General features: G+C 40.2%; 1 protein-coding gene across 1 annotated transcript in view; it reads right to left on the reverse strand.

The window, feature by feature from the left end:
* Positions 1-26,030, reverse strand: part of kcnq1.2 (potassium voltage-gated channel, KQT-like subfamily, member 1.2) — a 182,448-nt gene that overhangs the window by 57,067 nt on the left and 99,351 nt on the right. Inside the window, exons 16-19 of the mRNA XM_080862223.1 lie at positions 9,473-9,548; positions 8,556-8,650; positions 7,049-7,089; positions 6,157-6,218 (exon numbers count right to left, since the gene is read on the reverse strand). Coding sequence (XP_080718349.1) covers positions 6,157-6,218; positions 7,049-7,089; positions 8,556-8,650; positions 9,473-9,548 — 274 coding nt within the window. The remainder of the gene's footprint in view (positions 1-6,156; positions 6,219-7,048; positions 7,090-8,555; positions 8,651-9,472; positions 9,549-26,030) is intronic.

Below are 26,030 nucleotides of genomic sequence, written 5' to 3' on the forward strand. Positions count from 1 at the left end.
CTGCTGCTATGACACAGCATGTCAACCCAAGATAGGTATTACTGGATTCTCAGCTGAAATTATTGGAGATAAATTATTTTTTTAAAAAGACGATGGTGTAGAAGAGAATTACTGGGCCTAGCTAGGACAATTAAAAAATGCTTCCTGTGTGCTGCACAAGCACATGTGCTAGGATAAATCTGTTTTGCACAGGTGTGAGCAGTCACTTTGATGACATCTGTACAAAAGACAATTCAAGCATCTAGATTTAAAGGAATACAGCAGGAGCTGCCAGGATGTTGTGTTCTGCAACTATCGCCAAGACAAGTCCAGACATGCATGGGGATTCTGCATGTGCTTGTCCGTGGCACCCGGCAGCAACACTGCAGCAACTACACCAAAGCCGCGAGCTCCAGGATTTGTAATGTTTGAGTGTGTGGTCTGGGTACAGCTCATGCGCTCGTGGGGACCTAAACGTGTTTACACGGTGACATTATGGGGACATCATGTTGTGCGGAAAAAAAGCGAGACTCCATAACATAAATCATTCAATGTTAACGCAAATACATATTTAAAGGTTAGGTCTGGGTTAAGGTTACAGTAAAAGGTTAGGCAAGTAGTTGTTATGATAAAGTCTGGAGTGAGTCTGCAGGAAATGAATGTGAGTCAATGGACACATAACTGTGTGCGTGTGTGTGCATGTGTGTGCTGCACGTGCTTCCTTTGCCAAGTTTCCTCTCTTTGTTTGGACTGGTCCGGTCAGTCCGACCCCCACTGAGTGCAGAGCAACCAAACACACACATATATCAAAACACGGGACAACAACAGACAGGGTGCTCTTGGAGAAAAACAGGTAATAGAAACAAGAGCAAAGGGGACGAAACACCAAGCAAAACAGAACGAGAGTGGGGGGGACTCGTAAGGTAAAGGCAGACAGATAAGCAAACGGAGTGACAACAATGACCCAGGGAGAGGAAAAGGAGGATGCATGGGGCACTTTAATCACTCTTAGTTAAGATAAGTATTTAATTGTTTTCCCCAAAGATAAGACGAGGTACGAATTTAAGAGACATAACTCAAAATCCACGACAGATTAAACGGCCTTCTTTTCATACCAGCGGTGAAACTCACAAATGATGTTTCGGCATCATTAAGTCGCTTTATTGCAGTAATCACAAATCAGAAGTGTCGCACAAGGATTGAGGTTTGCCGATTCACCCCCCCCCCCCCTCCACTGAGGCCAAAATGAGACTGAAGATACAGGCAGCTCATTATGCCGTAGTGGTTTTGTCTGTAAAGAAATATTTCTTTCTATTAGCGTCTTTGATTTCTATGCATTAGTTCTGTTGTGACTTTAAAAGTAACGTTTCTGCAGAGAAAAGTCCACGACACAAAGACAGTCCAGAGGAAATTACAGTAACGAGTTCATATTGATGTGGGCTCAAATTGTTACAGCCCACACACAAAACAGAGAGAAACTTGATTGGATACAATGGGTTTATTGATGCGCGCAATGTAAATCATTATTCGATTTAAGGCATGAAATTCTGTTTTTCTCCCCCCTCTAGCCATTTCATCTCAGGCACATCCTGCACCGGCTCAACATATAATGAAGCTGTTGAGATCTGAGCGGGGATGAACAGCTTTGTGAATCTTTCTCTGTGTGTGTGTGTGTGTGCATTTGTATATTTATGTGCGCCTGGATATTCACTTGTATTTGCCTTAATGTTCAAATACGTATATATGTGCCTGCATGTTTACAGTACCAGGCCCTTGTCTCTAAAGCCCTGCAAACTCTCTGGGTCTGACCAGTCTAAACACACGCACACACAAACTCCTGCCCCCCTCAGAGATATGCTTTTAGAGACGTGGGGCCCTAAATGCCTTACAGATGGACTCCTAACAAACACAACACTCAGTCTCGGCCCTCAAGTATTCCCAGTATTTGGCTTTGCTGTAATTTACAACATACTTACCTAATTGAGACGCTATTAAGGTCAGAGCATGAATTCTTCTGTGTACGCCTCATACTAATGCACATGATATAAGCGTGACATACACGGCACAGCATATTTGCCCTAATATAGCCGAGGAAGGTTAACCGCAAGTGTGATCTATGGTCTATGTAGTTTACTTAGAGCAACGCAAATAATGAATGATGTGTTGAGCAGACACATGGCTGTTCAGGTCTGGAGGGCACATTAGGGGGTTCTTTCCTAGACTCCGATGACGGTTTTACATACACATTTTCAAACACAACTGACACTTTCATTGCTAAATTAGGCAGCACTAAATGTTAAAAGAAAAAAGGGAAATTATTTCACTCTTTTCCCTTAATTTCTGTGTAAGTTCATGTCTAAATATGTAAACTGTTAACGCAGCACAGATTTTCAACACATGCAGAATGTGACGTAATTAGAAAAAAAATTACGTTAAAAACTGAAAATTAGTACATCAAAAAAATTATATTAAGCATTAGTTGACAGTGATCCAGTGATGGTATTTTCTTTGTATTTCACAAAATCTTTAATTGGGTTTGAATGACAAATGATTATGTCAGGGATTGGACATTTAAAAAGTTTTGTGTGGAGGTAGAGCGGGCGCTAGTATTTTTAGTTTTTTTAAATCTTGCAAAAAAATTTCATGAATTTCACAAAAACAAATTTCATATTACTTTACTAAAGGCTGCTCTCGGCTTATAATGTAATAATTTAATAATGTAAGGATTACACGTTAGTTTTAGTTGCCGAGCTGCTGCCAGGGAACAACATACTTCACCATATTGTTACACTGGATCTGAACTAAAAAGCAGGAGCTCGTTGCACAGGCTGGGTTTTACACAGTCTATAAAAGCATACTGTTGTAACTTCCCTGTCCTTTTTGTCTTTAAGGGGGAAAAAACAGTCCTGCTATAAAACTGTGGCATCATCCAAAACACATGCAGCGAGCTCCCCGCTGAAAGGACACGCTGAAGCTTAAAGACACTGGCCACTTTTCGAGCTTGTCATTTGGGTATTTTTCATCGAGTGTGCCTGACAGAGAGATAACACGCTGTCACGGGGACTCATCCATCTTCGTTTCCAAGTCACTTCTGGAGAATTCAATCTCGAGAGTGCGGGGTTAGACACTTTGGTGATTAATCAACTCTTTGCTCGTGTGTGCGAGTGTAAGCGCAGAGACGTATACGTGTCTTTGTCTGTGTGTGATAAATCACTGTCTAACCCTGTACAGGACACACAATGCCAGAGCACTCTTCACCCCGCTGAAGATAAATTCATCTACAAGTGATATGCTGACAATACTTAGACGGGAAAATTGTTCCATCTTACTTACTCAGCTGCAGCAGAAAAAGCTGCCAGAGAGGTATATGTGCAGCGTTTTACAGTGGAGAGGAGAAAGTGGGAATTTGAAAATGAATGTAGCCCGAGGGTCATCGAGAGCAAGTATTCAGAAAAGGCATGGGAACACGGCAACATTAGAGTTGGTGAATAATTCCTTCGAGCTGTTTGAAGAGATCCCGTTCAAGGTTTCAGAAAGGTTTCACTTTGCTTGTGGCTTACCATTATGAGCAACATACAGGAGATGATGCAAGTTGGACTTTACAGAGTATTATGAAATGTAGGAAGTCATGCAACATAAACAGAAGTGATAGCGGGGGAGACTGTATGGCAAACAATGTGCAACTGACAAGTGAACAACGGCTATCAGACGTGACAAATACAAAGGTAGAAAATCTCTTGTCACTTTCATGTCCAGCCTACACCAGTAATGGCATGGTCAGTGTGTGGTGAGCATTACAGCATAGCTATAATACTCAAGATTAAACATTGTAATGGGAGAAAAAGGGGAAAAATGATATTTACTTTTAGATAGAGCACAAAAGACATTTTGTTCTTAGTGATAACCAGGATTACACCATTCAGTCATTCTGATGTGTGTTTTCCTACCCAGGTATGCTTCAAGTGATCTGGCAGTCATGCTGAACAATAAAGTTGTTGCCAATCAGACTGGCTTTTGGCACTTTTTATAGATTCAACTAACTGAGTGAACTGATATACTTGGTGCACAATGGTTGGCTGTTTTCAAGTTTTCCTACTAGAATTTTTCTTTCTACAGAGTTCTTGATGATCCTGATGAAGGGTCACAGGCTGAAAGTAATAAAGTTCTTTTTTATGCTAAATGTGTTGCTAAAGTTTTGATCTCTATATTTTAAACTACAGGAGTGGAAATAATGTTTTTTCCCAACAGGCTGTTAATAACAAAGTGTCTAGCACAGAAGTTAAATTGTTTCTTTGCATAATTGTCTTTTATGTTTAGACACTACATTGGTTCGTGCCTTGAGATGTGCCTTTTTATGTTTGATGATGATTCATAGGTCAGTGTTACATGGTTCAACAAACGAAATAAAGACATTTCTTTAAAAATGGTTGAAAAAAGCAGCCAGTGTCTAAAGAAGTCCTTCAGAAGTCCTGGAGAACTATTGCTCAAGTCCAAAATAAATAAAAGAAAGTCTGGTTAGTTAAGTAAAAATAAAATATAAAGAAAGGAGTGATAACACTTGAGACTTTTGCAAAATACTGTATTTACTGTATCAAGTTTATCTGTGAACTAAGATATCTATAAAGTACCATACCAGTGATGCAGGCCTCACAGTGAATGTATCAAAGGTCACCAGGTTCATTCACCTGCTGTTTCAAAGAAAGGAAGAAGAAGCCACCTTTTTCATTTATAACAGGTGCCTGAACACACAAGCTAGAAAGGATAGGGAGCAGGTGCATATTCAAAGAAAACAGTAATTATGAAGGACTGGCAGTTCGGGAAATAATGAATTTCTCTTGCTACTTTTGTATACCAGTTCATACGAATGCAGCTCTGATTACAGGAACATTGATTGGTTCCACATTGTTTTGGAGGAAAAGTAGCCTGCATCCGTAGGCTTCCACTGATTTGTTTCCCAATTATGTCCTTCTCAGTTCCCCCTTTTTTACCTTTTTTGTCAATGCTGAGCCCCACAGAAAAAAGAAGGGTAAGAGAGAAAAAGTGTGTCATAGGTAGGTGAGGCACTTCTCAACACGGGTTTGTGTTTCTAATCAGGAGATTGCGATCACAACATGTAGCCTGAAGCAAATGGGGTGTAACTCAATCTCTGAGGGAGGTCTGCAGGCTTGGAGGGCAAATTCGTTCACGATCATTACACTTCTCTCTGCAAAAAAGGGGCTCTGAGAACAGCTAGCGCTTGCAAACATTAGAGAGCGGCGGTGCTGATGAGTGCACAGAGATGGTAAGGTAAATACCAAAGGCAAGTGCGGGAAATCCTTAGCTGGCTGAGCTGAATAGAAAATAAGTGGCAGCAGAATGCATTGTTCTATTGTGTAGGAGTTGTTTTCATGTGAGAACGACTTGAGTATAAGGTTAGTCTTCAATTGTACACCGGTCCCATGGAAAGAAAAAAACACCCCGAAAAACCCACAAACCTACATTCAAATCCAAGTATTCAACCGCTCAAACAACGTGTGACCACACAGCCACACATTTCATACAACACGACTTAAAAGACATCATTAATCAGAAGCACGCCGTCGCAATCCAGCTGATAACTCACAAAGGGGAAACGTCTATCACGGCTGGCATCGCGCTGGCTTCACGATGTTGTGCTCATTCCACTATGTTTAAAGGAGAGCACGCCTAGTCGCACATGAGCTTTGTAACACAGCTGTTGCCTTTTGGCTTATGCCTCTCTGCAGCTCCTTTATGTTTCCAATTTTTTTTATATTCTTCATGGAAACATAAACATCCAAGAGCTGTCACAAGCCAATCTACACAGCACTACAGGAAAAAAAAAAGAATGGGTGGTGTGGAAAATCCTAAAAGCTACCCAGTAAGGTCAACTAAAAATACAGCATGAACAGACACACAAGTGCAGTGTAAACACAGCACTGATATTGATAAGGTGGGTTCAAGAGAGGAGGTGCATGTTTGGCACAGGCTGACTGAAGCCAGCCACAATAGAGCTATTTAAAAAAAAAAAAGGAAGACGACTGCAGTGCACTCATTCATCTGATACAGAGACACATGCTGGCAGACTCACACATCGTTCTGCTTATGAACGAGATAGATAATCTAATCAGTTTACCACTCTTACTGTCAGACAAAACACACACGCTCGATTGTGCCTACCTTATCTTCCAGCCTGATGAGACGAGCCCCAATAGTTGGGTATTCTTTATCTTCTCCTTTTCCTAAAAAGAAAAAAAGATAAAAGAAGGGAATATATATATAAAAAATAATATATAATACAATCGGATAGTCCACTACTCCAAGGTGATATAACTTCCAGTAAAAGGCCCGATAGGCCACTGTTCACTGCTTCACACTTGGCAGTGACGGCTTAAAGTTTCATTCAGTCGTGCGCACAGTTAAAGCTTGTAATAAAGACGTATGTGAGCAAATACCCAACAGTTTCAGGAGTGTTTCGACTAAATCAAACCATTAAAAGTACGATCCTTACAAGAAAAACTAACGAAGTTCTAGTAATTAGAACTTATTAAGGACCCCATTCAGTGTTAATTTGCCTCATATTTTTTCAGTCTGCCTTACATCACATCCACGCTAACCGACTTCCTGTTGGAAAAGAGAGCTATTCTTGTTTTGTTTCGCCCCATCCAATTAGTGGCGCAGTGAAGTTTCCATCTCGCCGCTGTTATTTTTAGCTGGCATGGAAGCTGTGGGAGCTGCTGCTTGGGGCACTTAATTTAACATTGCACAATTAATTAAAGAAATGTGTTTGTGTAATTCCTCTGACAACAACTCACACAAGCGCGCTAATATGCGCTCACCAGAATACCGCCACGAGCAGGGTGCTTAAACTCCCATACTGGCAAACATTCGGACGTACATGCAGTCTTGCCCGCACCCAAACTGAGAAATATACACACGCAAGCATCAGGGAGCTCTCTTTCTCGCATATTTGGTCTGGCACAACTGATGAGCTGGTTATAAACACAGGGATGGAGCGAGGAGTGACGGCTGTCTATCAGATGGAGACCACTGGCGTTTGTTGCGTATTTACCTGGAAGAAACATGCCCGGCTTTCCCAGAGTGCCATCCAGCCTGACAAGGAAAGACAGAAGGAATTAGACAGCGAAAGGCAAAAACACAAAGCAGACACAGAAGAGGTTCGGCTGGATAAACACTTTATAGTGCCAATAAAATTAAACAAATGTCATCCGCTTCAACTGTATTTATACATCACTGCTTTCAGAGAGCGCACACATGCAAGCCTTAAAGGGGTTGGACAAATGGATGCTGTCCTCTTATTGAGATGTGAAGCTTTGAAAATAAACACTGAAACTCACAGTTTCACTTCTTATGTCGACTGGCATTTACGAATTCACTGAGGCAGAAGGAAAGCATTTGAATACAGTGTTCAGTGTAAGCCATTTGCATCTTTTCCTCACCTTAATCACACGTCTTTATGTGTTTATTATTCGTTTATGTTGGCAGACTAGTGGTCTTTGCAGTATTTTGGTGTGTTTGGGATAGTGTCTAATAGTGTCTTTTTTTTCTTTTAGATTTTATGGGGTAATAAAAAAAAAACTGTCAGCCTAACAGCACTTTCATGATTTAGTGTTGCTTTATAATGACTTAAAAACGTAACAGTGCATTGCCACGGGTCCGTGAATTACTGCAGGAGGCGTTACGAGTTCCAGGCGATGCACTCGCATGAAGCAGACACAATACATCACCTCTCACTGACCTATAACGGCTGAGAGCCGTGTGTGTGTGTGTGTCAAAGAAAGAACATCTTCTTAAGTGAAGCAGAGAAAATCGCACGGAGAGGACAAAAGGTTTAACTTTCACGAGAACTGTATTTCGCTGGAACTCAAAATAATGACTCTGCTCTTGTTATAAAGTATAACAAGGCAGAACAAATATGGGACCAGTGAGGCTCCTGTCTGTCCGATGAAGACTGCAGAGAATAGGATAAATGTCTATAAATGTTATAGAAAGTGCTAGCAGTTGCAATGAGCACACTGTTTTGGCTGCACAACCCCAGTGTTTTATGACCCCCTAAAACTGAGTCTTTAAGAATTGATGCAGAGCATGAAAATGTTATTAGCGTAAATATAGCCAGAATTTACCAAATGAAAAATGGCCCAATGAGGACTCCCATAAAGATTAATGATTTTAAGTGAGACCTGGCCAATAGGGCAGCAACACAGCTACATAGAAACACCCATCAGATTAAGAACATTGCATTTTACTCACAGAAAATGAGACAAATGTAATGATTCTACCAGAAATGTAAACTTCTTCAGTGTAACAAGGGTGTGAATCTGAAGTTTGAAGCTTTTGGTGCAGAAAATCTACATGTTTTTTTTTGCCCAATTCTGGAGAAATTGACAGATCTGGGACTGTGTTTCTTTGTTAACAGACAAATAACAAGGAACAATATGGTTTTACAAGTAAAGGCATATCAGTGATTGAGGCATTGGATACATAGAGACATCTTAATGGCTTTATGCTTAATAAAGCTTATGGAAAGAACAACAAACAGCATAAAACAAAGGCCCCACCTTCTCTGCAGCTCCTTGATGCGGACCATCATGTTGAGGTGACCCTGGGAATACTGTTCGATCACGTCTCGCACATCATAGGGCTTCCGAGCTTGCTGTTGATTCCAGCATGCACACACACAAAAACAAACACACACACACACACACGGTGGGACACAAAGGCCATTGTCAACAACAGTCTCTTTTGCTTGGTCCCCAAAACATCCCCAAGGGGTTCATTGTTAACCCAGTGTGTGTGTGCACGTGTTTGTGTGTGTGTGTGTGTGTGTGTGTGTGTGTGTGTGTGTGTGTGTGTGTGTGTGCGCGCGCGTGTGTGTGTGTCCTGACAAGTGCATGGTCAAGTAGAAAGCAATCGTGTTAAAGCCCTTTCATAGCTTTGTGTAGTGTGACGTTGACACAAGGAGCATCAGAAAGAACTCAGTGAACTCTTTACTGCACAGTGTATAGCCCTCTGCAGCTGACACCACACAGGCCCGAACCGAAAACTTATAGAACACTTGGAAACAGGAAGAATCGAAGAAACTTTCTGAAAAACATGCAGCGTGGATACAAGTGGGCGCTTTCGTGAGCACTGCGAGCGACTTTTGCGTGCGCAGCACAGTAAGTGAATTCCTACTGTAGCCCCAGAGACAGGTTAGCAGATTTCCCATGATACAGTGCCTGGACTGAAGGCATGCAGGTGCAAGTTTCAGGCATGCACACAAACATTCATGTGTAGACACACAAGCACATACACCAGCACCACAGCTGATATATACCCTTAAGCCTCCCCCCCTCCTTTCCTGTGTAGCCACACATACTACTACACACTTCTCTTACTCCCTCTCACACTCTCAATCTGTCTTTCTCTTCATCTGTCACCCCTCCCTCGTCTCTTTAACTCTGCAGTGTTTCTCTCTGGATTTCCCTTTACGTACCTGAAATTTCCTCCTGGCCACAAAGTACTTCATTCTGCGGAGGACTTTTACCGCAGATCTCTGGGCATGGGACAACCTGTGACAGAAATAAAGGAGACTAATTTAGGCCACAAAAGAAAAACACTTCACATTTTAGCTTGTTGTAAAAGGTCAAGTGGTTTGTTCTTGACTAACTGCCCTGAAAAGAAGGGACAAAAAAAAGAAAAGAAAAGAGAGAGACAAAAAAGTCTACGTGCTCAGCGCTAATTGACCCTTGCTGCTTTTCAGGTTCGATGAACAATGCGTATGCCACCCAACTGCAAAACACATGTGGGTCTAAACAGGAAAAACAAACGTACATTGACAGATATGCATTGATACAGACAAGTGTAACAACACAGATTAACCCGCACTCTGTATCGGTGCTTGCCTTTTCACTCAAAACAGTAAATCCACAACCCACTGCGAAAACGAGAGAAGAAAACCAATTCAGTTTGCCTTAAGAGGAGTCCCAAAACACACGTTTCTGAGATCAAAGAAGCACATCTGTGTCAACACACAGACACACACACAAAAATGCTGTTATGAAACACTGAAACCAAAACCACTTGATGCACACAACACACAACAGCTTTTACTTGCATACCATAGTGACTATATGGCATGTATTTTTGTTTTTTCAAGCAGGCGCTCTGTGCTGTGCTCTGCTGTGCATTGGTGCACACTGGGTTTAGATGTTACTGCATTTCATTAATCAGAAAATCTTGCAAACACATACTGGAAGCACATTAACATGCTGCAAAGTAAAATCAAGTGTAATAACCTAGGACAAGGTGTCTCAACCTTTGTCAACGCTGCGATCTCCATAATCTTAAGACCGCAGCAGTTTAATAGTCATGTCAAACTGTCATGCGAATTAGAAAAAGGCATGGGGTATAATAATAATAAAAAGGTATTAACATTTTCAAGGGCATTTAGGGGGCTTCCAAGAGAAATGTTAGTATCAATATATAACTTACATTCTTTGCTTCAGATATTATTTGATGGAGAATGAGATTGTCAAGCATACCTAAATACTAGCACCTGCCATAAATGCTTCCAATAAACAGCGACAGGCAGCCTGCAATCAGTCTGCAGTTAAATGGGGTCAAGCTGGCAATTTTATGCTAAGTATTTCTGACAATACAGCAATTAACTGTGATTAAATTGTCAAAAATCACTTATCGGTTGCTGTCTCTATAGACAGAAATTCAACCAGAACCAACCAGCTGACAGCCAGCTCATTGGCCCTAAGCTGTACTCATTCCCACAGATTATTTCAGATTGATGGCAACATGTTGGCAATTTGTCTGCATTTATAAATTAGACAACAATTATTTGCCAACCTTCAACAATCTTTCTGGGAGTGATTGCAGTCAGTCCAAGTCAGACTGCAACTGTTTGCAGACAGGTTGCCTGTCTGTGCAAATCACCTTAAGCTGACTAGCTCGGACTCTGGGCAAACACGTAGTTACCACAAGTTGCAATTGGTTGCAGAAAGGGAAGAAATAGGGGCTTTTTTGGTAGGTGCAAGCAGGTTATTGTCCTGTTTTTTCTCATGAAACTGAGCCATTAGCTTGCCCTGAATTAGGAGGCACCTTGGTCAAGCTAAGTGTATCCAGTGCTTGATGATCGTTCGAAAAAGCCAATTTAATGTAAGTTTGTTCGCTATTTCAGCATGGTGGTGCATGAGACGAGACCCTTGTTCAAAGAGTTTAATTTATTTAAAAAATATCTCTTATTGGTCTCTCTGGATCTAAACAATGTCCCCATACATATTACTGCAATACTGTATTCTGTACTGATCTTTTCCCACACCCCCAAAATAAACAGAAAAGAACTATTATATGGCTTTTGTCCAATTACAGACTTAAATCCCACACAGAATTAAATGAACAATACATGACCTATTATTCTTTTCAATGCAAAATTTGTTTAGCAAAAACAAACAGTAATGGAGTGCAAAGTCTGGGTGAGGAGGGTATTATTTGATCCCTGCTTTTTGTGTCAATTTTAATATTGGTTTTCTGTTTCATGTAGGACATGTCTCAGACAAAGGTGACCTTTCAGCCATCTGTTGGTATGTGCTGATAAGCCTTTGGGCCATGTGCATACGCCCAGCGTCTGCAAAGAGTGTGGATTAAGTCAAAGCCAATATATGGGTTTTGTGTATTGTTTTGAAGAGTTCTCTCAAGCTACTTCCCAGTCAAGGCAGACAGACCCGCACATACAAGCGCACACACCCTTGACACACAGAATCACACAGCCTCCACCCTCGTCTCCCTAAACATGGGGGTCTTTGTGGAGTCAACAAGTCGCTCTGAGGTCTTAATTAGGCAAAGGGACAACAAAAGGACTTAACAGACAATGCGTTGACATGGGACCATAAAACAGGAACATCAAAGGCTGTTGAACTGCCGTCTTTCTTCCTGCCCTCCATGCAGGGCCTGCCCAAGCTATAGGAGGAAATGCATGCAAACAATACCAAACATAAAGAGCATGAGTCCCTATTTTAGGAAAAAAAAAGTCTAGCACCCACCCCTTTGCTCTCCTTCGTCAAAGAGGAGAAGGATGTTTTTTTTTCTCCCCTCGTTTCTGTGTGAACTGGAGGGTGCAAGCATAATTGGGAAAGAAAACACACGTAGGAAACAAAAACGTGTGGTTTTGATCGTTGAACAACTGTACCCTGCTCCTTCCTTGCCCTCCTCCCGTTTCCTGCATTTGACACAAATGCACACACATGTTCAGTGGGTAAGTGTGATAAAAGAACAACACGGATGGGTGTTTTGTTTTCTTTTGTCCAACACTAACCCACTCTGCACTCCATTAAACATTTGACACACAGAAAATGTAAGAATGCAAATCCCACATTTCTCTGCTTGCTCCTCTTGTGCTCTTGAGAGGTAAGTGGGAAATGTAGACCTCCTACGGACAGGATCTCGTAATATTGTCATGTAGTCTTTTCTTTCCCGCCCTTTCTGTTTCGGTTACTCACTAAAACATGTAGAATGATTCTCTAGAAAAGCGTGGTCTGCCTAACCGCTCACCACGCAATACTGGTATCTTGTTTTTAATGATGGCAGCACCGAAAAGTCATCTTCAATTGTCTACCATTGTATTCTAGTTATGATGACCTGCTGGTAACATTATTTAGCGTAACATTTGAAAGAAGAAATTGTAATAAGGAAGTTGTAATGCAGATAAAGAAGCCAGATTTCCTTTTAATAAAATGCAGGCTCCACCAACCCTGACCTGCAGGACTACAGTGGTGTTACAGGAGCTCAAAGTGTTACAGTACTCCGAGTTCTTCCGGGGTTACAAGTTCCAAAGAAGACAGCCTGCCTTTACTTCTCTGTTGCACTTTGAGGACTGGGTGGAAAAACAGGACCCAGAGCAGCAATAAAACATATAAATTAAGTCAAAACCTCCTAAAACTTAACAACTCATTACAGTTTGATTCAGTATTGATAATCAGAGACTTTTGCAACATTCAGATTTCTTTTTTAAATTATAGCGTGGTGTAATATTTATCTTAAGTCCATCTGGGTGTTGCAGCATTGACTTGACAGACTTCTAATGTTACTTTAAGCACGCGTCTTCTTTCCTGTCCAGATCCGATGACGATTTATTTTTTAAAAGCTTTTAAGCCATTTGTCGTCTAATTTTTCAGCTTCCCTAATAGTGACAAGTAGTCATCCACTATGAAATAACATGGCACCTTGGAATGGTTTTGCTCCTTTCCTCTCTTACTTTTACTTTACTAGCTGACACTGCCATTAAAATCTTAAATCTTAAAAATCCTTTTCTGTCAAACTGTGTACAGGTGTCTTGTGCAAGTCTTCATAATATATTTCAATACATTTTATTTGAAATGCAATTATGTACCGTAATTGTCGGGCTATAAGCCGCTACTTTTTGCACAAGCTTTGAACCCTGCGGCTTTTAGTCAGGTGCGGCTTTTCTATGGATTTTCCATGATTTTTGTGATATCGTAAGACGATTTGTTTTGTTTGTTCCGCTGTTGTACGGCACTACGTTGCCTGGCGGAAGGATCGGGGTTCAAGAGTGGTATGTTAGTCACATGTCCGTCCGCCAGGCAACGTAGTGCCGTACGAAGTAGCGCGAAAAACAAACTTCAAAGTAGCGCTACGCATTCAGCGGGAGGCGTGGATGACGAGCGGCGATAAACTTGCGAAAAGCAAGTTATGCCCAACTCCACCGGTGGATTCTGACAGCGTGGAAAAGTGCGAAAACATCCACGATCACCAACGGATTTTGAAGGGCTGGACTGCTGCATGATGGAGAGGAGGACACCGCCACGGCGGAGAGTGGATGACGAAGCCATCCTGAGCCTGTTCGTTTCCGACATTGGAGGAGAGGACTTTGGTGGTTTTAGAGCGCAGGAAGAAGAGAAAGATGGTGAATGACTGACTTTTCTTCTTGTTAAAGCCGTGTCACTGCACCTGAGCCTAAAAGGTAGTCCGAATCTATTTTTCTGGTGTGCTGTAGGTTACTGTTATGTACTACATGTGCAAATATGTACCCATAACTTGTTTTTCAAAATATTAATAAAAGGGGTGTGTCTCCAAACAGCCATCTCTTTCCTGACAATTCCCTTTGTGCATATTCTCTTACATATGATGAGTCAACATTGAAACACCTGCGGCTTTTAGTCAGGTGCGGCTAATGTATGTACAAAACAGGATTTTCCCCTGATTTTAGCTTGTGCGGCTAATATTCAGGTGCGCTTTGTAGTCCGGGAAATACGGTAATTATATTTACATATCAATACTCAAAGACAGGCACACTAGAATAAGAAGGTAAAAAGTCTGAAATGTACAGAAAACAAAGAAATAATTATACTGTAACTAAGTTTAAGAACTGCATAATTACCTGGTAAAAACAAACAACATTTCTCCATCTTATGTCATAATTACTCTGTACTTGCTTAACTTCTTGGTATTTTAAGGAAAATGAGACACATATAATACTATAAGTAATTTTAAGTACAGTACAACTGAATATTAGAAAATCCATCATGCACCCCAATATAATGAATATTAACAAACACCATAAAAGAAATAAATATGTAAAAAGTAACACTTTAATATAGCCCATGACCAAAAGAGTATTTATGATATAAGATGAGAAAATATTGTTTGTCAGCAAAATTATGCAGTACTTAAAATTACTTACAATACTACTTACATTTACTTACAATAGAATAATTTCTTTGCTTCCTCCAGACCCCCCTAGCGTATCAACTTTTAAATATGTCTAGGTAAATATAGTTATATTTTAATTTTAAGTAAAACATATTGAAAATTACAGGGTAACTACGCCCTCAGTTGCAGGCTATATAATAAAGTGTTACTACAGCATCTTCTCTCTTCTTGTTTCCCATCTTTGTGTGTATCTGTGCAGAAGATTTGACACAGTTTATCCTGGGAACTTCTCTTGAGCCAGCAGAGCTCAGATTTTACCCCCGACGACTTCAATATTCTTTCCATTGTCCTGCACTGTATGATTCACTCGTGCTTGGTTGTGTGTATTTTAATTGTGAGGATTAAATCCCAGTTTCTAGTTCTTCTCAACAGACTTGCTATTCTTCAGGTCCACTGTAGAAGTCATAGGTGAGCCATCGTTGCTGCAGTTATGAACTAGCCCTGACCCTCGCTTCAAAACTGGTGAAAGATTTAGCCCCATGGCTTCCCATTGACCCTTCACTCTTAATAAGTTTTCTCTCTTCCCCAGTTTCAAATGGTCACTTTGGAGACCTCTGAGTTGTCAATGGCAACCTACCCTCCTATGCCCCATGACCCCGGCTCTGTCTTTGGCAGGGGACCATCAAATATCCTGTGCTTCCATGGTGTGCAGCAATAACCTTGGAGTCAGTCAGGAGAAAGCAACCCTAGACACGCATGTGCTACACTACAGGCAGGACCCAGCAAGTCTGCTGGCCTGTGTGTGTGTGTGTGTGCGTGTGTCTCTGTGTGTCTGCATCTGTCTCTGTGAGATAAGCTTTATATAACTGGCGCTTTGGTCCATCAAAGAGATGTGCTCTTCTTCAGTTCTCCTCAAAACCAGGCATTTTTTTTATCATGTCTTGGCAGGATAAGATGATTACATTCTTTCAGAAATGTTTGATCTAAGTGATGGCATGCCATTCACTGAGTGTTTAAAACGAGGAGGATTGCAACTCTAATTTAAGCAATGCTACCACGTTTTCTCTAAAATACAGAATTCTTCAATGACTTCTAAAAATCCCTAATACGTGTAACCACAATCTAAGGTTTCGGGTAAATTTTCCCGAGTATTTCCATGGCATACAAAAAAAGGGGAATAGGACATATGCTGTTTTCCATTTATCTTGGAAGTTGGAGCTGGAATTGATGTTACACGAGTTGAGCAGTACAAACAAACCAGGGTAGCCATTGTTAGCAGTATCTGTTCACTGAAACTCACTGCAAATCGTTTTGCACATACTTACATTACCGCAGATGCACACTGGACAGCTTTGTGTATGATGAACTCTACACTGTTCCAAAAAATAGTAATGTCAAAGTATCTTACTGTATATTTTACAGTTTTGTACTGTCTTTCTAGAATATCATTAAATTTACATAAGTAGACTGTGATTTTACATGTCAAAGGTAAAATAACATAACATCACTGTAAATATAGTAAAACACAATTCACTTGTTTTTTAAATATATTTTTTTTGTATGGCAGTACTGTAGGAAAAAATCCTAATATAAAAGTATTTTACTGTGCATTTTACAGTTTTGTTCTGTTCTTCTAGAATATCAATAAAGTTACGTAAATAGACTGTGATTTCATATTTCAAATCTGTACATATGCACATTTAGATTGTTAAAATACATTCACAAATGTATCATGATTTCACAAATATCTGTCCGTTATTTGAAAGATTGAACTGTTGAATTCAAATGTAATGCTATGGAAAAGTATATAACATGATTCCTATAAGCTTGTGTTACATCACATAAGTATTATTATAATTGCTATTTAGAGCGATCGTGGCTCAAGAGTTGGCAGTTTGCCTTGTGATCAGGAGGTTGCCGGTTCGATCCCCGGCTCGGACACTCTCGGTATTGTGTCCGTGGTCAAGACTCTTCACCTACTGGTGATGGCCAGAGGGGCCGATGGTGCGATATGGCAGCCTCGCCTCTGTCAGTCTGTCCCAGGGCATGCAATCCATTATTATTTAAATTAACTGTATATTTCTGTACATTTACGTATTATGATTCATATTGCCACATTCATTGACCTTGTAATTTCATTGTTTGATCACATTAAATTGTTCCTAATTTACTGTCTAAAAGCACTTGGAAAAGGCAGAAGCCCATGTAAAATTAGCGCAACAAACTCTATTTTCATTACTGAAAATAACTGTATTTTCACGAGAAAGTTATTTTCTGTTATTTTACGGTAGTATTTTGGCGCCCCAGCTGCCGGAATATTGCTGTTTTTTTTAGGATTTGTTTTTTTCCCCCTATTTATAGATAATTTCATTGTTTAATCACATTAACATGTTCCTAATTTGATGTTTAAAATCACTTGAAAAGGCAAGATCCCATGTAAAATTAGCGCAACAAACTGTATTGTCATTACTGGAATCAAACGTATTTTTATGAGGAAGTTGTTTTCTGTTTATTTACGGTAGTAGTTTGGCGCCCCAGCTGCCGAAATATTACCGTTTTTTTAAGATGTTTTTTTTAAACAGTGTAGAGCTCACAGGTAATGGTAAAAAACTGATTTTGGGGTCGGGGCAAAATCTGCCGTTCTGTCCAAGTATGAAATCCAACTTTCCAAGTTCAACTGGAACCCACTATTAAACCAGTTCTGCCTCTGCCTGTTCTCCACTGTCACCCAACCTTTGATTCATCACAACCAGGTTCTTTCTTTTCTCTTTCTGTTACCAGGCAACCAAATAAGTATGAAGGCTAAGTTAACCTTGGTTACTTTCTTTATAGCTGCAAACTCATTTTCCACACTCTGAGTCTCTGTTTGACTCACTTTACGACTTCCTCCATTATTCTGACTTGCTTCATGTTTTTGCTTATTCTTCAGTTTGGCTGCAGTTAATTTAATCTTTAATTTAAACTCGACTCAGTCAGAACGTGAACCTGAAAATCTGCCATACGTGCAATAGTGTCAGATGCAACCACTTAAATCTGCTTTCTGCTACAATAGGTTCCCTTCTCCCCATGGGCCTGCTCCAGTTGTTTTCATGTCCACTCTTCCCAGATCAATAGACACTGATCAAGACATGCCAGAGACAATAGCAGCAACCCAACCACATCAAAGACCAGCACCCATTGAGAGCTGATGACAAAGAGAGAACAGAACGAGCGAGCCCTGTTTGATGTGTGTGGCCTCGGAGACAGAAAAAACGAGGGGGAGACGCCAGAGATACTTTACAATCTGTCTTCACCGTCACCTCGCAAACACACAATCAAATTACTGTTTTCATGTTTCCGTATATAGATATGGAGTAATGTATAAAGCAAAAAAAATACAAATAAATTCAGTAATTTGTTCTTTCACATTCACTGCCACATAATTTCTCTGAATATCAAAGCCTTAAAGTCTCCTCTCCCGAAGCGTGTGAAAGAATCCCACCAAGGAAAATTACTCGTCTCGAGAGGCAGCTGACGTCCCAGCACACTCGGAAAAGCTCCACCCACGTTTAACGTTAATGATGCAGAATCTCACAACCTGTCATTATTTGCAGAGAAAAGAGACGGTCGCAGCTCTTTTCTCACCACGCAGAGAGAAGATTGGAGAAGAGCACACTTTTAACAAGTCGTGTAATGACCACTGAACTCTTGTCCGTGTAGTTCTAAATGCCAAATGATCAAAACAATTTGGGTGACGAGGTTGGAAAAGCCAAACCAATTTGAACTAAACCTGTGGGAGATTTGATTTTTACTCGAGTACATAAGCCGCAAAAAAATTAAGATTTACTCTGAAAGAATATAGACACAATCATGTACACAGACATTTTAATAATGCAATTTAAGTTGGTTAAATGTGACATTTAAAACTTGGTTGACTCGTTTTCCCAGTTCCTGTCATCAACAAACTCAGAAGTAAGAACGACTCTGGGAATAGCAACCTCAAAGATGAGACCAGCATTATTCAGGGTTTTGGGGTTCCAGCCTGAGGTGTAGCCTAAAGACAGGGATGTGGTGGTAACTATTCTTCAAAGAGAGTCTAATTAGAGAACTGCATCGTTTTGTAGTTAATGATCCCCTATTTTCTGTCAGACCTTGTTCTGGTCTAAATAGCTGCTTTTGCATTATCTTCAGGAACTTGGTGCTGGCCATGAGATTACGCAAGCGTTTACAGGAACAGATTTCTGCCAACCTGCTGGCCTTTCTGCTTCATTGGTGGTGAAGGATCCACCGGACTCATTACCTGATAAAACTTTGACCAAACATTGGTGGTACGTATGATGCTGGTAACTGTGGATCTGTGAGTGCAAAAACGTCCCTGAACGAGGTCCCAGTAGTGTAATAGAAACTTTACAGAGTAAATTTCCTTATGTGTAGTTTATATGCAGTGATGTGGTTATTTAAAAAAAACATGCTACATATTACTCGTTACTCGTCTTAAAAGTAATGCAGTACATTATTTAATTACTCAAAGAATTCTATTCTTTGAGTAATTAAATATTATTCCATACATTACTATCTTGTTACTCTGTAAGATGACCTTGACTGCACTGTCTCATAAATATCAGTTAACAGTATAAATCTTCCACACACTATCCTAATGACACAAAGCCAAAAAAATAAACCAAAGTTGAAAAAAAGGTATGTGCTTTAAAAGGAAAAAACAACAGCCCAAAGAAACAACAGCTACAGCCAAAGTGATTCTACTATAGAAGCATGTAGAGGTTGAAATGCAGGTTGCCGTCAGTGCAGATGCTTAATAATAGCCGAAATTTTGTTAGCAGTGTAATGTAGTTGTTTCTGTGCTTGACGCGGCTTGCATTTCACCATTATGCTCTTGTCTTTTAGAGCAATAAAATAAAAGTAAGCACTGAGTGTACTGACACAATCAGGTAATTTAGGATAATGTATAAAAGCATACACTCTCACAAGCATTGGTAAGTTCCTGACTCTGGTGTATATGAGACTAATCTACGCCTGCTGTTTATATCTGTGTTTAAGCTTGGGTGACTCAGCTCAAAATGACAGGTGGGAGGAGAAGTAAGCCTCACTAGTGGCCCCGCACACATCTACATGTACCAGTATTTAACAAACAGCAAATATATAGGCACACTAACATGTCATGTGGACGTCCATCACATTCACAGCCTGCCCTGTTTAGACCAACATTCCCGAGAAAATGTGTATGTATGGGTAATGTTTGTGCATACATACATGAAGATGGATGGGTGATTGAGTTTAGTGGAAGAAGAGGATTTATAATTCATGGCCTAATAGGATTTGTTGCTATTTAGGAGGATTAAGGATGTCATAGAAAGAATCTATTTACTGTTGCCAGTCAGGGGGGTCCTCTTGCCTGGGTGGGGAGGTTTTTGGATGGTGGGCAGAAGTGAGGTGAGGGGTGCATGGACCCTTGATTTTTTTTTTCTCAAATAACCCCAGGTAGTAAGGCCCCTAAGCACTTAAACCCACCCCCACCTCCCCACTTCAGCCACCATTTTTGGATTAAATTGGCTGTTTCTCATTCATAGCAGTCCAGTAATCCAAGCACATGAGCCCAGTGGTTGGTCATGCCAACACATGGTCATTCATGGGAAGTTGTGTGTGAATGTATTCAAGGACAGTTAGCCCTACCTCGCTCTTGAGGGAGCATGAAGAGGTGACTGTCACAGCCCTGCCTTGCTTACCCAGACCATGGAAGCAGCAGGGAGACAGAGAAGAAGAAGACGGGGAAAAAACAGAGATGGGAAAAAAGAGAGAAAAGAGAAAGGAAGAGATGGAGTGTGACCTGAGGACCTTCTTAGCCAAGAGCCTTCCATTGGTTATAGATTATAAAACAGAGCTTGCTTTCAAAAGGGAATTATTCTTTCATTCATGTGTGGCTGGGGCTACAGTGGAGGGGTGGAAGGGGTAACATTAAAGACCGCTGTTTAATTAGGCCTTTCTACAGTGGTTAGGCTTTTTGTTCATGATTTCAACTATGGGAAGCCATCCAGTCAGTGGATGTCACTGTCAATTATTTTAGATCTGTTTACCTTGAGAGAAAGACATAAAGTCAAAGAACTTGACTAATCACGTAAGACTAATCAACCAGTCGAAAAACACAAAAAACCAAAAACCCATTAAGAAGTAAAAACCAAATTGCATTTGTAAGCCCAGTTTGTTCAGACACAGCGTACAGTATTTTTTTAATTTATTTTTTAAATTAAAATGCTGCCAAACCCAAATGCTGGTCCAACAGAAGGCAGCTTCAGTCTGAACAGATTTGACTTTCCTCATGGTACATCCTGTTTGTGTTTCTCGTGCACAAACTACAAACATGGAGAGACACAGAGATTCATTTTGATTATTTAGCAAAAAGACATGGAAAGAGAGTCTGCAGAGAGACTGCAATCCCGAAGCTTAAGGGGCCTGCTCGTCAAACCCTGCAGAGGCCATTTGTCTTCTCATATTCCCCATAGTTTAAATGCTGAAAATAAAGGAAAACTAGAACTTTATTATCTTTAAATCATTGCAACAGCACTTTTGTTGGGATGGGAGAGGGGAAGGGAGGATTTCAGAAGAGAAATACAGTTGTGAGGCAAGGCTTCTTTCAAAACATTAGAAGAAAATAGTGGGAAAAGGTTGGCTTATTAGCAGATCCATCGATATCCTTAGTCTACCTCTGGTCTTCATTTAGCTGTGCAGTGATACAAAACAAGAGACAAGCTAATAAAAACACATGAGACACACAAGCCTACTTGGTTAATAAAATACCTTATCCAAAGACTGGGAGTACTGAAAGAGAAGAAGGAACATTATTGGAGGGAATGACAGAGACAAAATGAGATGGAGCGGTGGAGGAAGTGGTAGCAGCAGTCGTAATGGTCGGTATGGATTTATGGTAGCAGATGAGGCTGAGAACGTCTTGGCAGGCTTGTTTTAATAGCTTCTGTTCTTGCTCCAACATTCAATTAGCACACTGCCTCTGTCTCCAGGTCCACCCCTGCCTGGACAGTAATTATAGCAGCAGTCCAAACACACAAAAGCAGACAGAGAGTCAGTCAGGCAGACAGACAGGAAAGCTGAGAAAGCCTCAATGAGGTTGTATCACTGACACACTTAGTCTGCACTAAATCTAGAAGTACTGTTTTCATTAGTGATCTGCTGTTGTTGTTCATACAGTATAAATATTAAATCATCCACCCTTGCATCCATTTATTACGATTTTCACCATTTGATAGTGGACCGAGAGGGATTCAACTTTAAAGGCTTAGACAGAAATGGTGTCGATTGAGTGGCATTGATTATGGTTTTGTCAAAGTAAAAATCAAACAAAAAAGCGAATCCTTCTCTATGCATAAATTATTCATTTTACGTGGGCTCACCCTTAGGTATGGAGCTCAGTCATTCAAGAGAGACTTTGAGTTGTGCTGCTGTTCCCCCATATCAAAAAGAGCCTGTCGAGCTGGTTTGGGCATCTGACTATGATGCCTCCTGGACACCTCCTAGGTGAGGTATTTAGCACACGTGCGTATATGTGTTAGTGTTTGCCCCCTTCCTAATTTTTAATTTTTGCATATTTGAAACTGAAATCTTTCAGATCATCAAAACAAACGTTCATATTACACAAAAATAGCCAGGGTAAATAAAACGCAGTTTTAAAATGATTATTGCTTTTATGAAGGTACAATAGTCATCAAAACATGGATGATCTGATATCGTGTTGGTGTTGTTCCCAGGTCATCATGAAAATGTTGTTCCAGGTTCAACATTGCAAGTGACCAATCACATTGTTGTGACGTTATTCTTTTGCGCGCCAAGCCATTCATGCATTTATGAAATTTCAATGTTGCAAGGACAATATCAATTCTGCTTACCGTTTATTAAAGGGTTAGGGTTAGGGTTAGGGTCAGGGTCCGTTGATCAGCGGACAGAAGCGGTTCCTCGCAGCTTAAGTAAAGTTTTTTGTTTTACGGCGGTTTTTCCCGAAGTCGCAAAAGTATGACGTCACAACATTCTGATTGGTCACTTGCAATGTTGATCCTGGAATAACATTTAGTATGATGATCTGGGAACAACACCAACACGACAATATCAGCTCGTGCTCAAAACATACCTTGCCCTGAGTGAAAACTGGTTGTGCCACCCTGAAATTAAACATTTGTGAGAACTGGCAATGAGTCTTTCACACCATTGTGTGTACTTTTTAGGAGTGTTTTAATTCAATCACATTGGAGATTTTCGAGCATTAATGGTCTGTTTAATCTGATCTAAGTCTGGACATTGACTAGACTACTCCAAAATAATCATTTTGTGTCTTTGAGTCATTCAGAGGTGGATTTGCTGGTATGTTTTGAATCATTGTCCGGGTACACAACCCGAGTGAGCTTAAGTTTCAGGACAACTTTTCTCCTTCGGGATTTTCTGATAGAGAGCACCATCAAATAAAACAAGTTGTTAAAGTCCTGCGGCAGCAAAGCAACCCCAGATCATCATCACACTACCATCAACAGTTTGACTGTTGGGATAATGTTCTTTCTATGAAATGAAAGAAATAGATGCCAACCTTCCAAAAATTCTACTTTTGTCTTGTCAGTTGACAGAATATTTTCCCCAAAAGTCTTAAGGGATCATCATATTTTGGAAACTGTGAGACGAGCCTTTGTGTTCTTTTTGTTCTTTTTCAGCAGAGTTCTCCCATGGAAGCTGTTTTTGCCCAGTCTCTTTGTTATTGTTGAATCATGAATTCTGACCTTAACTGAGGCAAGTGAAGCCTGCAGATGAGCTGTTGATGCATTCTTGGAGTAATTTTGGCCACTTGGGGTTGGTTCACCATTGTTCCAAGTTTTCTCTATTTGTGTATAATGCCTCTCACTGTGATTTTCTGGAGTCCCAGAAATTTAGAAATGGCTTCGTAACCTTTTCCAGACTGATAGATGTCAATGACTTTGTTTCTCAGCTTTGGATCTTTGGATCGTGTAATGATGTGTTCCGAATTGATTCAGCAGGTCTGGCAGTAATCAGCAATCATGTTGTTAGCTGAAATTAAAATAATCTTTTATAAAATATACAGTTAATCACAGTTAATTTGTGATTTAACTTTTTCACACAGGCACATCACTTTAAAAATGCATTTCGGATATACTCGGGTTATCTTCGTCTAATATTAAAATGTGTTTAATGATCTGAAACATTTCAGTGTGACAAATATGCAAAGAAGTAAGAAATCAGGAAGGGGGTGATTACGTTTTCACAGCATTGTATATATAAGAGGAACTGGTCTCAGGTATGCAAAAATCACTCCATAATGCAGCTGTGAAAAGATTCAGAAGCCCTGTAATATAATGTAAACCTTCAAGGAAAGTCTGAAAACATGATAATCCATATCAGTTTTTTTTCATGTGATCAGAGACCAATGCAGCAAACTGAAGCAACAGTGTTGCATTAAAAAGAAGTCCAAGTCAGGACCTCTACTGCTCGCTGCTATAGTGGGATCAGATGACTGTACACTAAGAGTTCATGGGCCCGGGAGGAGGTGAAAGATGATCAGATGGCTCAGTGGGTGCAACAGGGTCTATGATTGGTCAAATTGACCTCCCTAATGTTCTCTGGTGAAATGAGATGTGAGAGGGGAGTGTGTCAGGGAGAATTATGGGCCTGTATCAGATCTTTTAAGCTCCTTTAAAAACTATATGCCTTTGCTTCCAATGCCTTACATGTTTTAAGTGTTATTTAAAAGCTGCTGGAGAGCTGTTTTAACATCCTGTAAAAAGATATAAAGTAAAGTAAAAATAAAGTAAAACGTCATCAGATACTTTTAGGATTTGGACTATGCAGTATTATACAGTAAACGGCATCACTATTAACTTGCATTTCAACAACTTATTAACAAAGACACGTGAAGTAATCAAATATGTTCGAATGTTTGTGGGAATATAGTTCGAGCGCGTTTTGAAATCATTTTGAGTGATATTTGTGTGTTTTCCCACGTTATACAACAGTGAGCGGCCAGATCTGCTGATCCTCAGATTGAGCTCCAAAAGACATGAAATCTAATTTGAGTGTGAGAACAAACAACAGCCAGAACATTCAGGACAAAGCTGAAAACAGGAGCAGCTGCCAACCCCAAAAAACAAAGCACAGTAAACTGAGAGTTCAGTTCATTAGCCAAGAAGAATAACTAAACTCCAAAACTGAAACATAATGCAGAAGAACTAATGTGATCCATTGAAATCATACCTCAGAGTAACAACATGTCAAACAATCCTTCATATTTGCAAAGTTATTTTAAACCTGAGAACTGAGAAACTTAGGGAGTAAATTTTAGCGCACAAATTTGAAACCGATGTAGAGAATCATCCATTGTTTGTGTAAATAATATAGTATTATGATGATATAACAAACACTGACCTAACAACATGATGCAGTCTGCAAGGAAATGATGAAACATGACTTTCCAATACAGCTCCGTGCTGACAGACAGGAAAAACCAAAATGCTGGCTCAGAGCCCAGAGCATTAAATGACAGACTGTAGTTTTCAAAGGCATTTATTTGTCATTATACTAAACTAACTTGAGATCAGCTGATATCTGTTAACATTCTTTACCTAACACGCGTGTGAGGTAACCGTGAATGACAGAGCCGGTCACATCTACATCAAACTGAAAGAAAAATTCAAAATCACATGGGACAGTGATTAAAAAAAGAAAGAAAGAAAACACAAATACTGAAATAAGCAAGAGAAGCAAAAGAAGTGTGGGATTCATCCTGTTTTCAAAGAGCTCGGTTATGAGGTGCTGGGAACAGGGTGCAAAGCCATAATTGGACGCTTGTTCCCGGCCAATTTTTTCAGGGTAAATTATCAACGCATGGGTTGGATTGCTGGAACCACATTGTGGAGGTGGGAACATTGGGAGCTTTGAAGAGCCAACTTGATGTGTTAACAGAATCATTTATCACGCTGGGATAATGTGACGGATCAAGCAAAGACCCTGCATATGCTGTTGCTTCTACATTTACCCTGCTGACTCAATGCAGAAGCAGGCAGCACTGACAGAGGTGCTGGATCTCCGTGTGCAGTCTTTTCATGTGTGTGTGTTTAAAACAAGATGTGTACATAACCATGGCAAAGCTCCTATTGGCAAAATGTACAGAGCCTTGTGTATCTCGAAGTTAGTGAGTAAAATGATGACTAGGCATGTTGCTTTTGGAAAGCTTAGGACTGCCTTGTTTGCCCTCCCATACTACACAAAACAGTCAGTCACGGCTTGCCACTCACCTCCAAGTTTAAAAACTCAAACAGGCAAAACAAATATACTTTGGATAACAATAAATTTAGAAATGTAATAATCTCAGG

The sequence above is a fragment of the Rhamphochromis sp. 'chilingali' genome (assembly GCF_963969265.1).
Source record: "Rhamphochromis sp. 'chilingali' genome assembly, chromosome: 2".
NCBI lineage: Eukaryota > Metazoa > Chordata > Actinopteri > Cichliformes > Cichlidae > Rhamphochromis > Rhamphochromis sp. 'chilingali'.